This window comes from Gymnodraco acuticeps, unplaced genomic scaffold (assembly GCF_902827175.1).
Source record: "Gymnodraco acuticeps unplaced genomic scaffold, fGymAcu1.1, whole genome shotgun sequence".
NCBI classification, from domain to species: Eukaryota; Metazoa; Chordata; class Actinopteri; order Perciformes; family Bathydraconidae; genus Gymnodraco; species Gymnodraco acuticeps.
Window position 1 is genome coordinate 116,971 of NW_022992284.1, and position 16,018 is coordinate 132,988.

The 16,018-nt window shown below is 42.2% G+C and overlaps 1 protein-coding gene across 8 annotated transcripts in view; it reads right to left on the bottom strand.

Moving 5' to 3' along the window:
- The window catches only part of LOC117540713 (ERC protein 2-like), a 113,610-nt gene that overhangs the window by 87,887 nt on the left and 9,705 nt on the right, over nt 1–16,018 (bottom strand). For 7 of the 8 annotated variants that reach the window (XR_004568201.1, XM_034207505.1, XM_034207504.1 and 4 more), the window contains exons 5-8: nt 8,233–8,307; nt 7,078–7,122; nt 5,669–5,824; nt 2,084–2,251 (exon numbers count right to left, since the gene is read on the bottom strand). Coding sequence is in view for 7 of the 8 variants with exons in the window: in XM_034207505.1 (XP_034063396.1) it covers nt 2,084–2,251; nt 5,669–5,824; nt 7,078–7,122; nt 8,233–8,307 (444 nt within the window). In the remaining variant the exon portion in view is untranslated. The remainder of the gene's footprint in view (nt 1–2,083; nt 2,252–5,668; nt 5,825–7,077; nt 7,123–8,232; nt 8,308–16,018) is intronic. The other variant, XM_034207506.1, reaches the window with a different exon arrangement.

Consider the following 16,018-nt stretch of genomic DNA (forward strand, 5'->3'; position numbering starts at 1 on the left):
GGGCATTGAACTGTTCACCCGTGAGAGGGCGATCAACAAAAGAGAGCGAGCGGCCCCGTTGAGGGAGTTTACAGATGAGAAGACTCAGCCATGTTTATGCAGCACTGCTGCACGTGGAGATGTGGTCTCGCAAGTTGCGCAGATTACATAGGCCTACATGTATATAAACCATAGACTTTAAACCTGCGGCGGAAACCCCTCTAGTCTGTCAGTGAGTGTGATTATTTTATAAAAGTAACGAAGTAACGCGTGTCGGGGCAATGTTAGTAACTGTAGTGGTTTGGGGGACAGCTCACACTGCTCGCAGCAGCAGCGAGCCGCGCAACGTCCCACCAACACGGCACCCAGACCCCACGCAGCATTCTCATCTGTTTGTCATTACTGGTGTCATTTTCTGGTTGCTAACAAACGCCATTGTAACACATAATCACTGATGTTCCACTGTAACGGTGGTGGACTCATCAGAACAGAGTGGGCGAGCTGACCAATCAGAGCACAGTGGGTTCACAGGGAGGGGGGGGGGCAGGAGCTCCAACAAGGCGTGTAGGACAGAGAGTGAATACACATACTATGCAGAGATGCTGTATGAGAAACCAATGTGAGTTTGGAAAATTGCACAATATAAATCTATTCTAGTATACCTCAACAATGGAATTATGATCCGTAGAAATGGCCATGACATGGGACCTTTAAGTCGTTAAGATGAATTATATAAAGAAATCATATTTATAACATGAATAAAAGGTTTTTTCAAGACAGCAACAGCCATCCTTTCAGCTGTCTTAGTGACTAACAGAAGAGAGATTCAATGCCTTGTAAAATCTCATAAGCTTAAGGTTTGGAATCTTTAACTGAACCTTACCTGCAATTAATGCACTGTATTCACGTGCAATGTGTTAACCCCTATAAACATAAACTGGTTGAATTAATGCCAGATTAAAGTGAGCAAGCCGTTGCCATATTTGTTGCAGTGCATCACGGCAAACTTCGCCTCAGCGGCACATAAATGTAGTAAGAAAACATTAGCTAGCCATGAATGATTACAGGTTTTAAGTTATAAGTCAGACGACTAAATGGCTTTTTTAGTCGTCTCCCCGACACTGGTTATATGCTGTAACACCATGATTTCTGTATGAATGATGCGCTATGTGTAAACCTCTTGCTGCTTAGCCCGTCACTCTTCCCTCTCTCGGCGCGTTCACACCGGAGTATGTGGGTTAAAAGTGTAGTAAACACCTGATTGACTAAATCAAGGGAGACTTAATTAAGGGACAAACATCTTTAATTACTGAGGTGACTTGTCTCCTTTTCTCGCCATACAATAACACATATGGCAGAGGACACACATAAACACGCAAACATTTCTTTACATGCCATTTCAGTAGGACACAAACTAAAACATGTACACTCAGAAACCACCCACTGAAAACCAATTCCTTTAAGTATGATGTATTCTACTGACTGCGAGGGCCAATTCCTTGCACATGTATGGACAATTAAGCCTAATTTTGGCCCAAATTGCTTCCTGTAATGTTGAGTGGACATAGTTAACAGGCTGTTCTGAACTGCACAACAAGATCTAAAGTATCGGCTCCAAGTTAAGAGAGTGATGGAGAAAAATGATGAATGCTCGCCACCCCCCACACACACCTCCATCTCTCTACACACTGCACAGTACAACACGCTTACTTCCCTAACAGCACTGATACAATCATTAGAGCCAAAGAGTTTGGAAACTTCAGAGATGAAAAAGAATGCTGCCAGCTTTCTTAAGCCTTCTGACTGACCCTCCCACATGTCCTAGCCCACTGGTGGACTAAAGGAGCCACACACATAGACATTTTCTCCACCCACCTCAGCGTCCATTAGAGAATCAGAAAAGGGAAAGAAACCATGCAGAAAAACACAAGATTGTCTTGCAGAGGTTGTGAAGACCTCTGTCATATTATATGTATCTGTGCATGCAAGATAGTAAAAGTGGCGTATTCCAGAAATAGCGCACATTGAACATCATCACCATTAATGTGCAGCTGTTGGCCAATCAGCTTCATTTCTTTGTGAGTTTCTGTGAATGTGTACTGACCTCTGTCTGCAGTGTATTGGCCCGTTGCTCCTTGGCGCTGAGAGACTCCTTTAGCACCTCGATGTGTTGTTTGCTGTCTGAGTTCTGATTGGTCAGTGTTTCCAGTTTGGTCTGCAGGGCCTGCATCTCTGACTCCTTCCTGTTCAGCTCCTGCTTCAGCTGCTCTATCTGAAAATCACAGAAACAACCACACATTTGTAATGAACACTTTATATCATCGCTGAGTCAATTGATAAACCAGCAGATCACGACAACACACACACACAAACCACATGCACACTTCATGCAAAAACACATGCTCTGAAACATGCTTTATAATTTAGGAGTAGGCAATATGGACATCAATAATAGCATCAGAGCTAACTTATTATTCAAGTTTTGTTTATTAATGCTACTACAGTAATTATTTTGTTACCATGATAAATCAAATTTTTAAAAACAGTGTCAGGCTGTGACACATCTTGCTAAAACTCAATTCATTTTTCATCCATTTCGAAAAACTTTAATATATACAGTAAATATGCCAATCGTGTATTTTTTTGGAGAGATGATACATTAAAGTCACACAAGCCCTACATTAACAGTCCTTACTCTAGAGCAGTGGTTCTCAAACTTTTTCTGTCAGGCCCCCCCTTTGGAGAAAAAAAAAAGTCGGGCCCCCCCAACACAAATAGTCAGGCTCAGTGGCGGCGCCAGAGATTTATTTTGGGGGTGCTGTGGGGTAGCTTGACGTTTCATAGAGGGTGCTCAAACATTTAGGGTTTCCCATTAATGTACCGGGCGCTACAGTGGAATGTTCTACTGCAACACTCTCCACGCAAATACACAGTGTACCTGCGACTGTTACCATGAAGGCTCGATAATCAGCTCACGGCATATAGGTGTAAGCAGGGGTAAAGTACTATTTTTATAGGTGGTGTGTGGACCTCACATAGGGGGGTCTGGGGGCAAGCTCCCCCGGGAAGATTTTTAAATATTCAAGTAACAGAATTGTAAACAGATTTACTTTTTCTTTATGGATATTTTACAAATCACTCCCCTTTTAAACTGTATTCTTTTTTTAATATATAGTATTTCATACCTGTTTTTAATGTATTCTCTTATTTTATAACTATAATGATCATATAAACGTGTGCCTCGGAAATAATTGTTTACATTAATGGTGACCAAAACGTTTGAGACCCACTGAGATAACCCTTTAGCTCACTGAGCCTTTGTTGTTGAAAAAACTCCTTATATCCGTTAGCGTAGCTCGCTAGCACCAGAAGCTAACAACAACAATCTCTGGTACCGGTGCGCTCTCTCTCTCTCTCGCTCGCGCACACACACAAAATGGCTCGTTCCACACACACACACACACACACACACACACACACACACACACACACACACACACACACACACACACACACACACACACACACAGAGCCAAGCTTTAATGAAACACAGAGACCCAGATGTAATAGTACTGTATCATATTATTTTCAATCAATAATTTTTCAAAATATGATTTTTTTTTTTTTTTAAATCTTTTTTTTTTTTTTAAATAACCATTTTCCCCCCTGGTCTCTCGCACCCCCCCTGTCATGCCTCTGTGCCCCCCTGGGGGGGCGCACCCCCCACTTTGAGAACCACTGCTCTAGAGTGTCCAATACCTATTGGCAAACAGCCAAAGAGAGAAAATGCATGCAGCCAGACAGAGTTATAGAGAGCAATATTACGCTCACGTAGTTGACAGATTACAGGTTTTATTTAAGAGAAGGCTACACAGAACAGACCAAAAAACCACAAAGGAAATCAAATGCATTAACAGAGGGAGGTTTCTGTGCTGAGGCTAACTATGTGCACAAGATTGTCATCTCTCTGCTGGTGCCAAAAATGCTCGAAGCTGATTCAAGGAGAGATTTCTCTAATTGTGTGAGAAGGGTTCGCCTCATGACAGGGGAATTCTGACTGGACCAGAGCTTGGCCAATCGACCCTCACTCAGAAATAAGGAACCCGAGAGAGAAGGGAGAAGGGGGACTGACTAATAAGAGAAGGGAGCCAAAGGGTGAGCTAGAGAAACAAATGACTCTGTGAGGTGAGACTAGTGAGAGGATAGTCAGACAGGGAGACAATGGAAGTAGGAAAGTGTGTAGGGAGTAGACTAAAATCATATGATAATGTGATAGGGCGTTAAAGATAAATAAAGGAGCAATAATATTAGGTTGAATAAAATAAATACTGAGAGGAGAGATGCTAATGAGAGGAGTACTTCAGCTTGTTCAGTGATCCAGGGTTGTTGAGGGGGGAGGTGGAAGGTGGAAGCTGTTCTGATGGAAGACACACATGGGGACAAGGCCTTCTCCTAAAGAGACACAAAGACAAGAAGACAGCAAGCCACTAAACTCCAGCCCACAGCAAGCTGGGAAACTGACCAGGTTTTCTGTTTGCTCCTCCAACTCCCCCGCACTTTGCACTCCTCAAGCACACCACTGATGTTTCAGAATGTTGCACTTGTCAAGTTCAGTTAGAAATGATTATGTGGATAAATAAATTCAACTCTACTCTAATGTCCAATTATCATACTTTAACAAATATTCATGTTCTCAGAAGTAACTTTCTATTGTTTCGAGCAAATCAAAGCCCACAGCAGAAACCAGAGGACAGGGAAGCGGTCCTCTCTGGTTTCTCTTATCACAGTCTCACCTCAACACCAGTCGCTACCCCTGCTGAAAGACCACGACCCTAAACACTTCAAGGATATAGAATGAATCTGTGTGCCTGTGCATTTCCATGGTGACTCTCTGTGTGACGCAGAAAGATGAGACATGGGAGAGCGAGCCAGGGCCATCACTGTGATGTATATAATCCCAGGTCAGTATAGAGAGCTCTTTCCTCTGTCGTTGTAAACTCACATTCATCTGTCAGGGCCCCATTCATAAAAACATCTCTTTTATGATTGCATCAGGAACTTCCCTGATGCAATGACAAATGGACGCTACAAAGAGCACCATTAATGACAAAAGAGAAACATTTTCACATGGCGCGCTACTGATAGGCCTTAACGAAACTTGAGACTACATTTTTACATGCGGCTCCTGTAGATATGTGTATGTACCTATTCCAAATAATTATGTCAGTCTGGGAACTGCTGGGTCCCAATGAATAAACCAGTATACAGCCTGGACGAGAGACATAGTCTTCCTGCTAGCTGAGAATAGGACAGTAAATAGACACTGTGCACTGTAAGCCGATAGGGCCTGAGTTCCCTCCCTCAGCCGTCACAGATAGGAGAGCTGCACAATGCTTGGTCATCACACAGGTAAGGCATACAAGCATTTCATGGGACATAATAAAGGCAACAAGAAACCTCACTCTAAATATAAAATAACACATTACAAGCGTAGGAGTTCTTGTTATTCATGCAACACAGGAGGCTCTGGATACAGCAGCCAAAAGACACAACATTATGTAACATGCACTTTGGTAAGATTTCACCTCACACTTGGTGACATGCAATAAAACAGTTGTATGTTTCGAGGCAGACATGCATCACTCATGCAGTGCGAAGTGGTCTCATGTGGCATGCAGAGACATTCTACCTTAGTCTTCATGAATTTAGAATGGCTCTTGTAGACCTCCACCTGCTTGAGCTCATCATGTCTCTCATCCGGGTGCAGCAGGCCGCTGGTCTTTAACACCTGGACCTCATCCTCTAAGTTTCGGATGTTCCTCTCCAGGGAGGAGATCTTTGTGTCCTGCACCAGCAACAGTAGGCAGGCATGGATTTAAAACTCTGGACTTTAATAAGGGAAAACCTGTCTCAGAAATCATTGATCCACCTTTTAATTCATCCCTCTAAAATGTCATGCACAAAAACTTGATAGAGCAGGTCACTAAAAAAATGGTTAACATAGAGAAGGAATGAACGTACTATCATTTTAAAAATAGGGATAGGGGCACAGATAGTCTCTTTTGAAACACATTGATAGTGTTTACATAAGAATTGACAGAAAACGCTGTACAGAATGTAAAGAGGACTTAAGGGAGATTTTAAAACCATGGCTTCTTTTTCATCTACAGCTGGCCATTCTGCAAGAAGTACATTCATTTAATTTTGCAGGACACATATCCTGCAATTCAGCATAGTTTACAGAAGACGTCATAGCGTCCTCTATCTAGATTATACTTATACCCTATTAATATAATGTCAAACAGGGGAAATATCAAGGCACACAATTGTATAGAGACAAGATGTTTCCTTTGCTGTATCTATGAGAGAGTGGAAGGGTTTGTCATGGACAGGTCCAGAGGTTGTTTAGCAGCACAGGTTCATACATACGTTAAATGCTAAACCTTGGAAAAGAAGAGAAAGGTAATTGAATAAATGGAAGCAGATTGCATGATGCCATCAGCACAAACCACAGGCAACATGTCAGCATCTGACCTCTATTACATCCTCTGACATCACGGTGCTGCACACAGTGCTGCAGGTACTATCCTCAACACCCAGAAACACATATACAAGGCAAACAAGAATGCTAAAGTTATGTAAAACACACACATATACACACACACAGAGTGTATGCAAGGACATAGACTTTAAGTGAACAACCAGAAGAAAAAAAAAAGTCAAAGTGGGGGCATTCTGGCCATACAAAGACTGCTATTCATTTATTTCCATTTCAGCATGTTGGTTTCTGTATTGTAAACAGTGCTCTACGTTTAATAACTGATTTCTATCTATTTCTGCTACAGGGCACAGACACAAAAAAAACATAACCCTGAGGAAGAGAAACAAGGCAAACTCAAAGGTACAACAGAGTGTAATATCAAACATAACATTGGGTAGAAAGGGAACACAAAAGAGCAGGGTCTTAAAACCGCTGAAACATGAACTACTGTACGGTGCTGAATTCCAACGCAGAAACAATTATGAAACTGATAGAGGAAACAGAGATTGTATATTTGTAGCCCATATTCAGAATGGAGAGAGCACTCATTACTGTACCTGCCAGATTACGTCAGGATCAAAACAGAAAGGGGGGTTGGTGTTCTGTAATTACAAAACGAAAACATCCACTACTTAAAAAACGTAACAGCACAGACATCACCGAAGTTGGAACAAACATACACACGGATCAGGAACATATAGAATTTTGAATCCGTACACAACAACGTAAACAGGTGATAATTTCAAAAAACCACAAGGCCTCCTGGGAATGTAGCACATTATCAGCAGCGATAAAGTTAGACAGTTGCTGTGTCTTCCTCTCTTTTTCCCCACCTTCATATATCTTATCAATCTGGCAATGTTTATTTCTCTTTCCATTAATTTGAATGCAGTCCGATTTTAATTATGCCTCTCTCGAGCATTAACAAAAGCGTGGGCAGACCTGCACATGTGCAGTCTGTTAATAGGCAGACAAATTACAAAGTATGTGTGAAAAATAACTGTGGTTTTGCTATTAAGGAACTACTTTTAGAACAAGCATTTGCTGGGCAAAAACGGTGTGTGTGGGGGTGTACATGCAGACACATGTGGAGTCAACTGCATTTTTCACAGCTCTAACGACTTCAAAAGGCTGAGATGAGAGTGAAAGCTTCCATATGTGACATTTGAAACAAATTGAATAAGTGTTCAACTCTGCATGGGCCAATAATGGCCTTTACATGGGCATGGCCGCCATACAGACACGAGGAAACAATAAGACAATGTTCTTCAGATTGGTTGTGCCTGTATGTCTGTGCCTGCATTAACAAGGTGAGTCAGCTCCTCTACCACTGCTCACATTACAGCAGTGCACCTCAATAATTAAAGCTTTGTTGGTATGGAGATGATACCGGACTATACCGGGCGGCTGTGGCTCAGTGGATAGAGTGCTGGACTTTGAATCAGGGGGTAGCAAGTTCGAGTGTCCCTGGGCAAGACACTTCACCCCAAATTGTTCCTGTGGGGATTGTCCACAGTACTGAATGTAATGTAAGTCGCTTTGGATAAAAGCGTCTAACAAGTAACATGTAATGTAATGTAACATGCTGCAACTGATAAGCAAACTACATTGCAACATCATGCTTCAATTCTTATCACAACACCTACATAAGCACATTATTACTTAAATTGTTGCCTGCTCTCGTTAATTCCTAAACCCACTGTGAGTCCTACCTTCATATCAACAACAGTCTGCAGAGCTCTGGTCTTGGCCGGTTCGGCCTGGAGATGGTTCCGGCGATGGAGTTCCTGAGGAGGAACTCTGTAAAAATAAGCTTGGCGGCTCATCATCTTCTGTACTGTTAAACACCCACAGCTTCACAGCCACTTAAAAAGATGGACTGATGAGTCTGAGCAATTCCAACCTCTATCCTTCTTTAAAAAAGGCTGTTATCTTCTACTGTACATCCTGAAAAAAGTATTGAAAAGAAAAAAAATATCCTTTAAGATGGTCCCCGTTTAATGCTCTCCGAGGACTTCGCTCCGTCTTTAAAAGCAGGTGCTGATATGTTCTCTGCTCTCTCTTCTTCTTTCTCTGCTCACCATCGGGAATGACACACTCAGTTATAGGTCATATGAGTCCGTCTCTATCACTCTTTCAGTCTCTGTCTTTCTATTCCTTACCTCTCACTTGGTATCTCTGACTCTCTCGCAGATGTCTCTGGCAAACTAAAGCTCTTGCTTGGCAACACTTTCTACCAGCACGAGCGCTACACTTTTTCTATCAATAATTAATGGTAGCTCTGACCTACAACTATGCCCACACACACAAGCACGCACGCACACACACATATTTGAGCTAATGGGCACGAACACAAATACCGACACAGAGCAGGTTCAAATTGTCGAGTGTGGTCCATTCCGATAATTAAAAATGCTTTTTGATAAATAAAAAACATTTTAAATTATAAAATCATAAAACCTGGAGTGACCATTTCATGGTTGTGTTATGTTGTTGTACTATATTGTACATCTGCTATATGAGAAAGACCTCCCTATAATGGAGTCAAATACAAATTGGCATTGACAAAATCCTCTAATGGCGCGTTTCCACTGCAGGCCTCGCTCGGTTTGGTTAGGCCTTATTAGGCCCGGCTCACTTTAATGCTGCGCTTCCATTACAGTTTAGGAACGGGGGTAGTTACTATTGTAACGCAGTGTAGGCGGAGCCGTGACGTCATCTTCAATGAGAGCCCCAGAAAAATAACACAGCCGTTAGCTCTTAGCACTCAAGAGATCACAGCTCTTCATATCTGTTCAGAAACTAGACAAAAGTTAAACAAGTACAAACCACAGACTGCCTGTGTATGGCGAATACAGTCGCTGGTTTATTTATGTCTGTATAGGCCGTTGTTCTGAGTGTGGACGGTCGGAGCATATATAACGTTAGCTTAGCCAAGCTCCATTTAGAAAACACGCATTTTAAAAGGTGTTTCGCCTGCCGTCTGTCTGCAGACTTGTTAAAGCATTAATTCATGTTTTTTACTAACCGGTATCAGTATGTTGTTACTTCGGCATCATTTTGAAACGTGTATTACAATTAAATCACGGTCAAATATGTTCATCTTGTTGTAGTTGTAGCCCCCTTGCCAGCGATTCTCTCTCTAGTTTAGCATACTCAGCCTGGTTGTTCCTGGCCCTAGAACCACGATTTAGTCGTGCCAGAAAAAAGGAGAAAAAGTAGCCCCGGGCCAAAACTAGGCCAAGTGGAAACGCAACCAAAAACGGGGCCCGCACGGCTCGACACGCTTAAAGCGAGCTACCCGCTGCAGTGGAAACGCGCCATAAAGCTTAATCAACACCTCTCTAAAAGAGTCACAGAAAAATCTAGAGGAACATCACAAAGGCCTTTTAGGCAACTGCTCTATTTACATCCTCTATTTAACACAAATATTATTGCTGATGCACAACCATCTCGCACTCAGCTCCTAAATCTATTCCAAGCTCAAGGTATCTGCTATAACAGCAGCTATCACATATCTGTGTGCGTAGTCTATGTGTCAGAGCAAAGCTACCAAACGTTCACTGTACTGTATGGCTGTGTTGTATTCTCCTGTTTATTAATTCCTATGTTACTTGACTGACTACACTGCACATTCTTAACTTTTTGTTCAACTTTATTTTCCTAAGGAGTTATAAAGAGTAATGTTCTCTTTGTTAACCCTTGTGTTGTGTTCAAAAGCTGTTACCGTTCATGGTGTTCGCGGGGACATTTTGATTTTGACCCATGATTTATCTCAGTCCAAAACACACAAAGAAAATTACTATCATCTAATATTGTTTTAACTACATCGTTATCATAACTAACTTATAATGCTTTCATAACCGTACAATCCTGTTGTAATTTAGTGTTATGGCCCCAAAACACATCACACCACATATTGCATACATGCATATGTGTGTTCAGGTTCAAGTGTTAGTGTACATATTCTTTGAGAAAGGTCGAGTTCCCGTGGGGGGAGGGGGGCAGAGGGAGGGGAGACCAGGTGCATGTTGCGAACAATTATTGTTACAGTGGATGAAGGGGGTGGGGCTGGGGTGTCTAAAGTCAAAGATGAATCTTGATTGGTCCAAATTTGACCTCGAGTCACCCAAAACAATTCTGCTGGGTCTCCCTAGACCCGAAACACCAAATTATCCCCTTTTTTTTCAAAAATTGTCAAAATCAGTTTTGTAGTGTTTATATAGCTGTTGTGGAGGATATCATGAAGCCTTGTTCCGATCAAAAAAAACTAGAACGTAGTTATTATATAATTTTAACTTGAAACGGGTCACGGGAGACCCGAACACAACATAAGGGTTAAAAACACCCTGTTCACACCAACACATGTTGACACCCAAAGCTCTGCAGCTCATCCACTGTCTGATCTGCTTGCCACTAGAGCAGCTCTATCGGAGCAATTGTGGGTCAGGGGCGCCTCAGTTGTGGTCGTGAGGGAGTCGCCCTTGCTCAAAGGGCCCTAAATGGTGGCAAGCACTGCTCTTTGAATTCCCATCCAGATATATATTTACTGAACCACGGGTATGTGACCCCCAGGCTAGTCAAATCTTTAGGCCACCACTTAAAGCTTCAGAGGGGTTTCATTGCAGGACTATTCCATTGGATTGTACACTGCTATAGTGCATGCCATGCTAGATGGAAAATAATACGTTTGTAGACAGTGGGACGGAACATAGGCTTCATATCAAAGAAAATGCACTGTAAGAGACAAAAGTAAGTGTGTGTTGCTGCTGCTCCCTGGTTGAACTACAGGCAGCTGTGGGAAATGTAAAAACATGGACACATGGAATACCAACTGAGCTACATAGGATCATAAAATAGATAACGCACTCACATATTGACTTATTCCAAATATAATGTGTGTAAACAATATATAATGTAGCACCTCTTTGAAAAACAACTGTTTGAGTGGTACTGAATAAAGTAAAGTACCTGATTCTCTCACCAATGGGACAGATACATAAATCAAAGTTACAGACTGATTAAATGCAAGAGGAACTACAATACCATCATGGCCACATTTGGAAAAAAGAACAGACAATCAGTGCGTAACGAAAAGCCACCAAATCAGGCAGGAACCACATAAAGAGGGGACATCTATATTAAGGCCGTCAGAGGCCATGGTTTCCCATTGCTATCATTCTTCCCAGTTCTCCCAGTAAGTTGTAATGACAAGGGCCTTATCCTCTTGTCCATGTCTGTTGTGGATAAGGAGGGATTACTGCTGTCAGAGCATGCCTCCCACAGACTGGTATGCCCACTGCTGCCACAAGCCTAATCTCCTACTGACCATATGTGTAATATTGAGTCACTGCAAGTGTGTGTATGTCAGTATATTTGTCCGTCTCTAGTATTTATCTATCCCCTGGAGAGAGTGTGTACTAACCCCTTATCAACAACGGTTGGAGTACAGTTAAGAGTACAATGGGGGAAATTAAGTCATGCAAGAGAGCATGTCATCAAAGACTGTCTTCTCTGCTCCACATGTGTCAGAGGACCGAGCATATGGAATGAATAGGATCAAACGTAACACTATAGCAATAAGTGCCGGCATCCTGAATGAAGGATACGGTCAAAAGGTTCAATTCTAGCCTGAAGGCAAGGGTGTCATATATGCCATGTGCAGACTACTACATGCACAGATTCTACGCACACACACACACTCCCATACACGCACATTCATCAATCACATTCCCATCCTTTCTCCATCAGTGTGCGAAAAAGAAAACACATTTGCTTGCCACAAATGTGAAAATGGGTTTCCTATCAGCTCAATGTCTTAAAAGAGCAGTTTGAAAAGACAAAAGGAAAAATCAGACGGAAAGCCTTAAAGAGAAATAGGGAGGGGGCGAGGAGAAGTGTGAAGGGTGTAATTTTGTCACGATAAATCTTTCCGCTCAAACATTCTGTAGGATCAACAGAGCGTGGTGAGTGTGTGGTGCTCGGGGTGTGCCGGGCAAAGGGAGCATTTTGTGTGTTTGTGTGAATGTTTGCCGACAGCTTTAAAGTTGTCTTGTTCATTGAGACGAAGGAGCCCTAAAAAGCCACGCCTGGGACAGACTTTTCACTAATCAACCTAACCACAAATGATAGCATATCAGCCCAGGGAACAAGACAAAGAGAGTGGGAAATGCTGATGAACAGACAAACACAAACAGGCTGAAGGCATGTGAAAGTGAAAAAAAGAGGAAAGAGATTACAACAAAGGGGGATTTGCTGACATGATCTCCCACTTCTCCTCAACAGTCTGAAAGTTTAAAATAGGGACATTTTCATCAATGTCTAAGAGAGGATGCATGGGCAGACAGAAGAGGGCCTGCTAAAAAGAAAAACAGCAGCTTCTGGTGCCAGACGAGGAGCCATAGGTGTGTTGTGCTTAACACCAGGGCAATGCAACATATTCTGTCGTACTCATTCAAGGAATATTTGGAATCTGCGGTAAGATATGTATGTTCGTTTATATGCCATCAGCAAGTAAAATATCTCACAGTGGGAGTGTGCATGTGTGTGTGTGCTCGCCCTTGGCAGCAAGTCAAAGCTGGGCAGGAACAAACCAGTGGTGTGGCTGTTATTACTGGGTCTACTGGGACACGGTGGCTGGGGAGAGCCGATTAGGCCGAGATTTATGCCCCTCAGCGTGTGTGTATGTGTGTACCATCACACATACCTTAGGCTCACAGTTAGTGCATGGAACCATCACACTACTTAAATTCTAACAGAACACTGCCACGTTGTGGACATTGCTAGAACTGTATAAACGTATAAAACAATCAAACTGAATTTAGATTCCACATTGTTCTAACAAATAATGGTGATTTTCACCAGTGTAATTATTTATCTCATAGTGAATATTCTGATATAGATGTGTGTCAGTAATTCTGTGTTGTGTCTGTGCAAGACAGTCTGATGTTGGAGGAGGAACAGAGCAGGAAACACAAGTGAGAAAGCACTACTACACACATTATCCTCTGACAACACAAATCAACAGGTAAAGTATGGATGGAGTGAGCTATCCCTACAAACTGCATACAATAAACACATATCTGCAGACCGTTGGTTAAAGTAACTGGACATCTGGCCATGGTGGTAAAACTGAAAGAGAAAAGGGGAAAACCCTTGCTCAATTCTCTGTTTTGCATTATACAAATATAGGGCCACACCATTGTTCACCCTTCTCCTACCCACATTGTCCTTACATAAAAATGTACTAACACAAAATGAAGGTGATCATTTCTCATCAATTCCAAGAATACCAAGAAAGCCACTGTGTCAACCCTTAGCTACGTTTGAAGAATAAATAAAAGCAGAGGTGAACTGAAAATGAAGGCATTTATTATACCAGCTCAAGCTAAACAACTTATCATTTAAAGGAGAGTAATGGGCGCGGTAATGAAAGGCAGTTTGGCTGGTTTCCTTTGGACCTAATCAAAAGAGCTAAGAGCAGTGCCCCCTAATAGAGGCAATAGCTGCGCTAACATCCCCGGCTTGACTTCACAAACCATGGCAAGTGCAAGTGTTAAATTATGTTTATGTGCCAGAGTCGTACTCTGACACATAAACAAACACAAGAGGCCTTCACAAGATGTACGCAGATTCTTACAGTTGAGTGAGTGCACATATCCTCTTATTAATCTGTATTCAGTCCAAACATTAACACTGACATTCCACACCAACCACAAACCTATCAAACTGTCAGACAATGTGATGAATTCCTCACCACAATGTTGATAAACTACATTTTGAAAACCCCCAGATTTGAGGGTTTTCAGACAGAATTGTTGAATGTTTACACTGTAAGTGCGTGACAACCCAATGTTTATTATCAGCTTAGTTACCAGGAACTACCTTGATGTATCATGTATTTGTTGCTCATGAAAAAAACGTTTATTAGATTATTTTGAGAGTAGCCTGGTAGAACTAACATTTAACATGCCACTTATATGTAATAGACCATGCAAAGTGTTGTTTGCAATGTTAACACTGTTATGTTAACTCTTCATTTGATAGTAAATTAACAAAATCAAAATAAAAACTACAAGTAGCATTTCAAAGAGTCTAGTAGTATCTACAAATCAGTTTGTTTCACTCCGAACCAGCCTTTTACTACTTCATAATAAGTTCAACACACACACACACACACACACACACACACACACACACACACACACACACACACTCATAGAGTCAATCACCCCATCTTAACCTCAGAGTAGAGGAGGCCAGAAGGCGACGAGGGAAAAAAACGAAAGAACAACAATCACCTCTCTTTTCAATCAGGGCGGTCGTAGTGTTTTTGCTCATTAATCATACATTAATATTCAGACAAACATAGCATGTTTTTCTACCTTAGAAAAACACTCCTTTCTCCCACCTCTCCCCCTCACCTCTCAGACCCACTCACCCCCTCCTCCTCCATCGCACCCACAGTGTGTTAAGCTGTCAAGCAGTTAAAAATAGCACAGCACACAGAGTGTGTGTGAACAGGTACTCACCTCTTACACACACAGCATGGTAAGGTCCTTTACGCACGGACACACTCAATCACACAAGTACACACATGCAAACCGGTGGTTGCATTAGCATAGTCTGAAACACCCACGCTGCCCTCTGACAAAATCATCACACTGACCCAACACCCAACACCCGGCACGGTGGATATCCCATCAGCCACCTGCAGCACGGGGAGGGAGTGTCCTCGCTAGAAACGATAAGCCGACAGGCCCCAGATGTGCACGCATGCTCACATAACATACACACACAAACACACAATCATTCTGACTGGGCTTGGCAGGCAAACAACATACACAGAAAAACAAGAACATCATGAAGCAAACAATAGCAGTCAGGCCCACACATACAACACACACACCCACAAACACACACACACACACACACTGAAAGAGGGGTAGAGAAATTAAAGGCTAAGAAGATTTAGGAGTTAAAAATAAACAAGGCAGTAGTGAGGAGCACAGAGCAGCCTACTGTGAGCCCTCCTGTCAAAGGATACAACACCTGTGCTACTCCACCGTCTGGGCTGTGGCTTTTACATTCTCTATCTAATCAAATCAAGTCTTTGAGGAAACAAGAACATTCAAATAATGCCTCACAGTGGCCTCAAAACAACCAGTCAAGTTGCGATTTACATCTATGTCTGTCCAAAATGTAATCACTTCAAAATGTAAAGACATTTATGTGAGTTGCTAAAAAAGCATTTCCAACGTTATTCAATCATTTATTAATTCCAATGTATGGCAAGCTTACAGCATAATAATAAATACCAAATGCTATGCACAATGCATAGACGAGTGGAAAATGAGCAACTGCCATATGAGCATGTGGAAGAACCCCACCCACCCACCCGCACACCCACACACACACACACACACACACACACACACACACACACACACACACACACACACACAAAAACAAACCCGAGTCAGATTGTAAAACTGCATG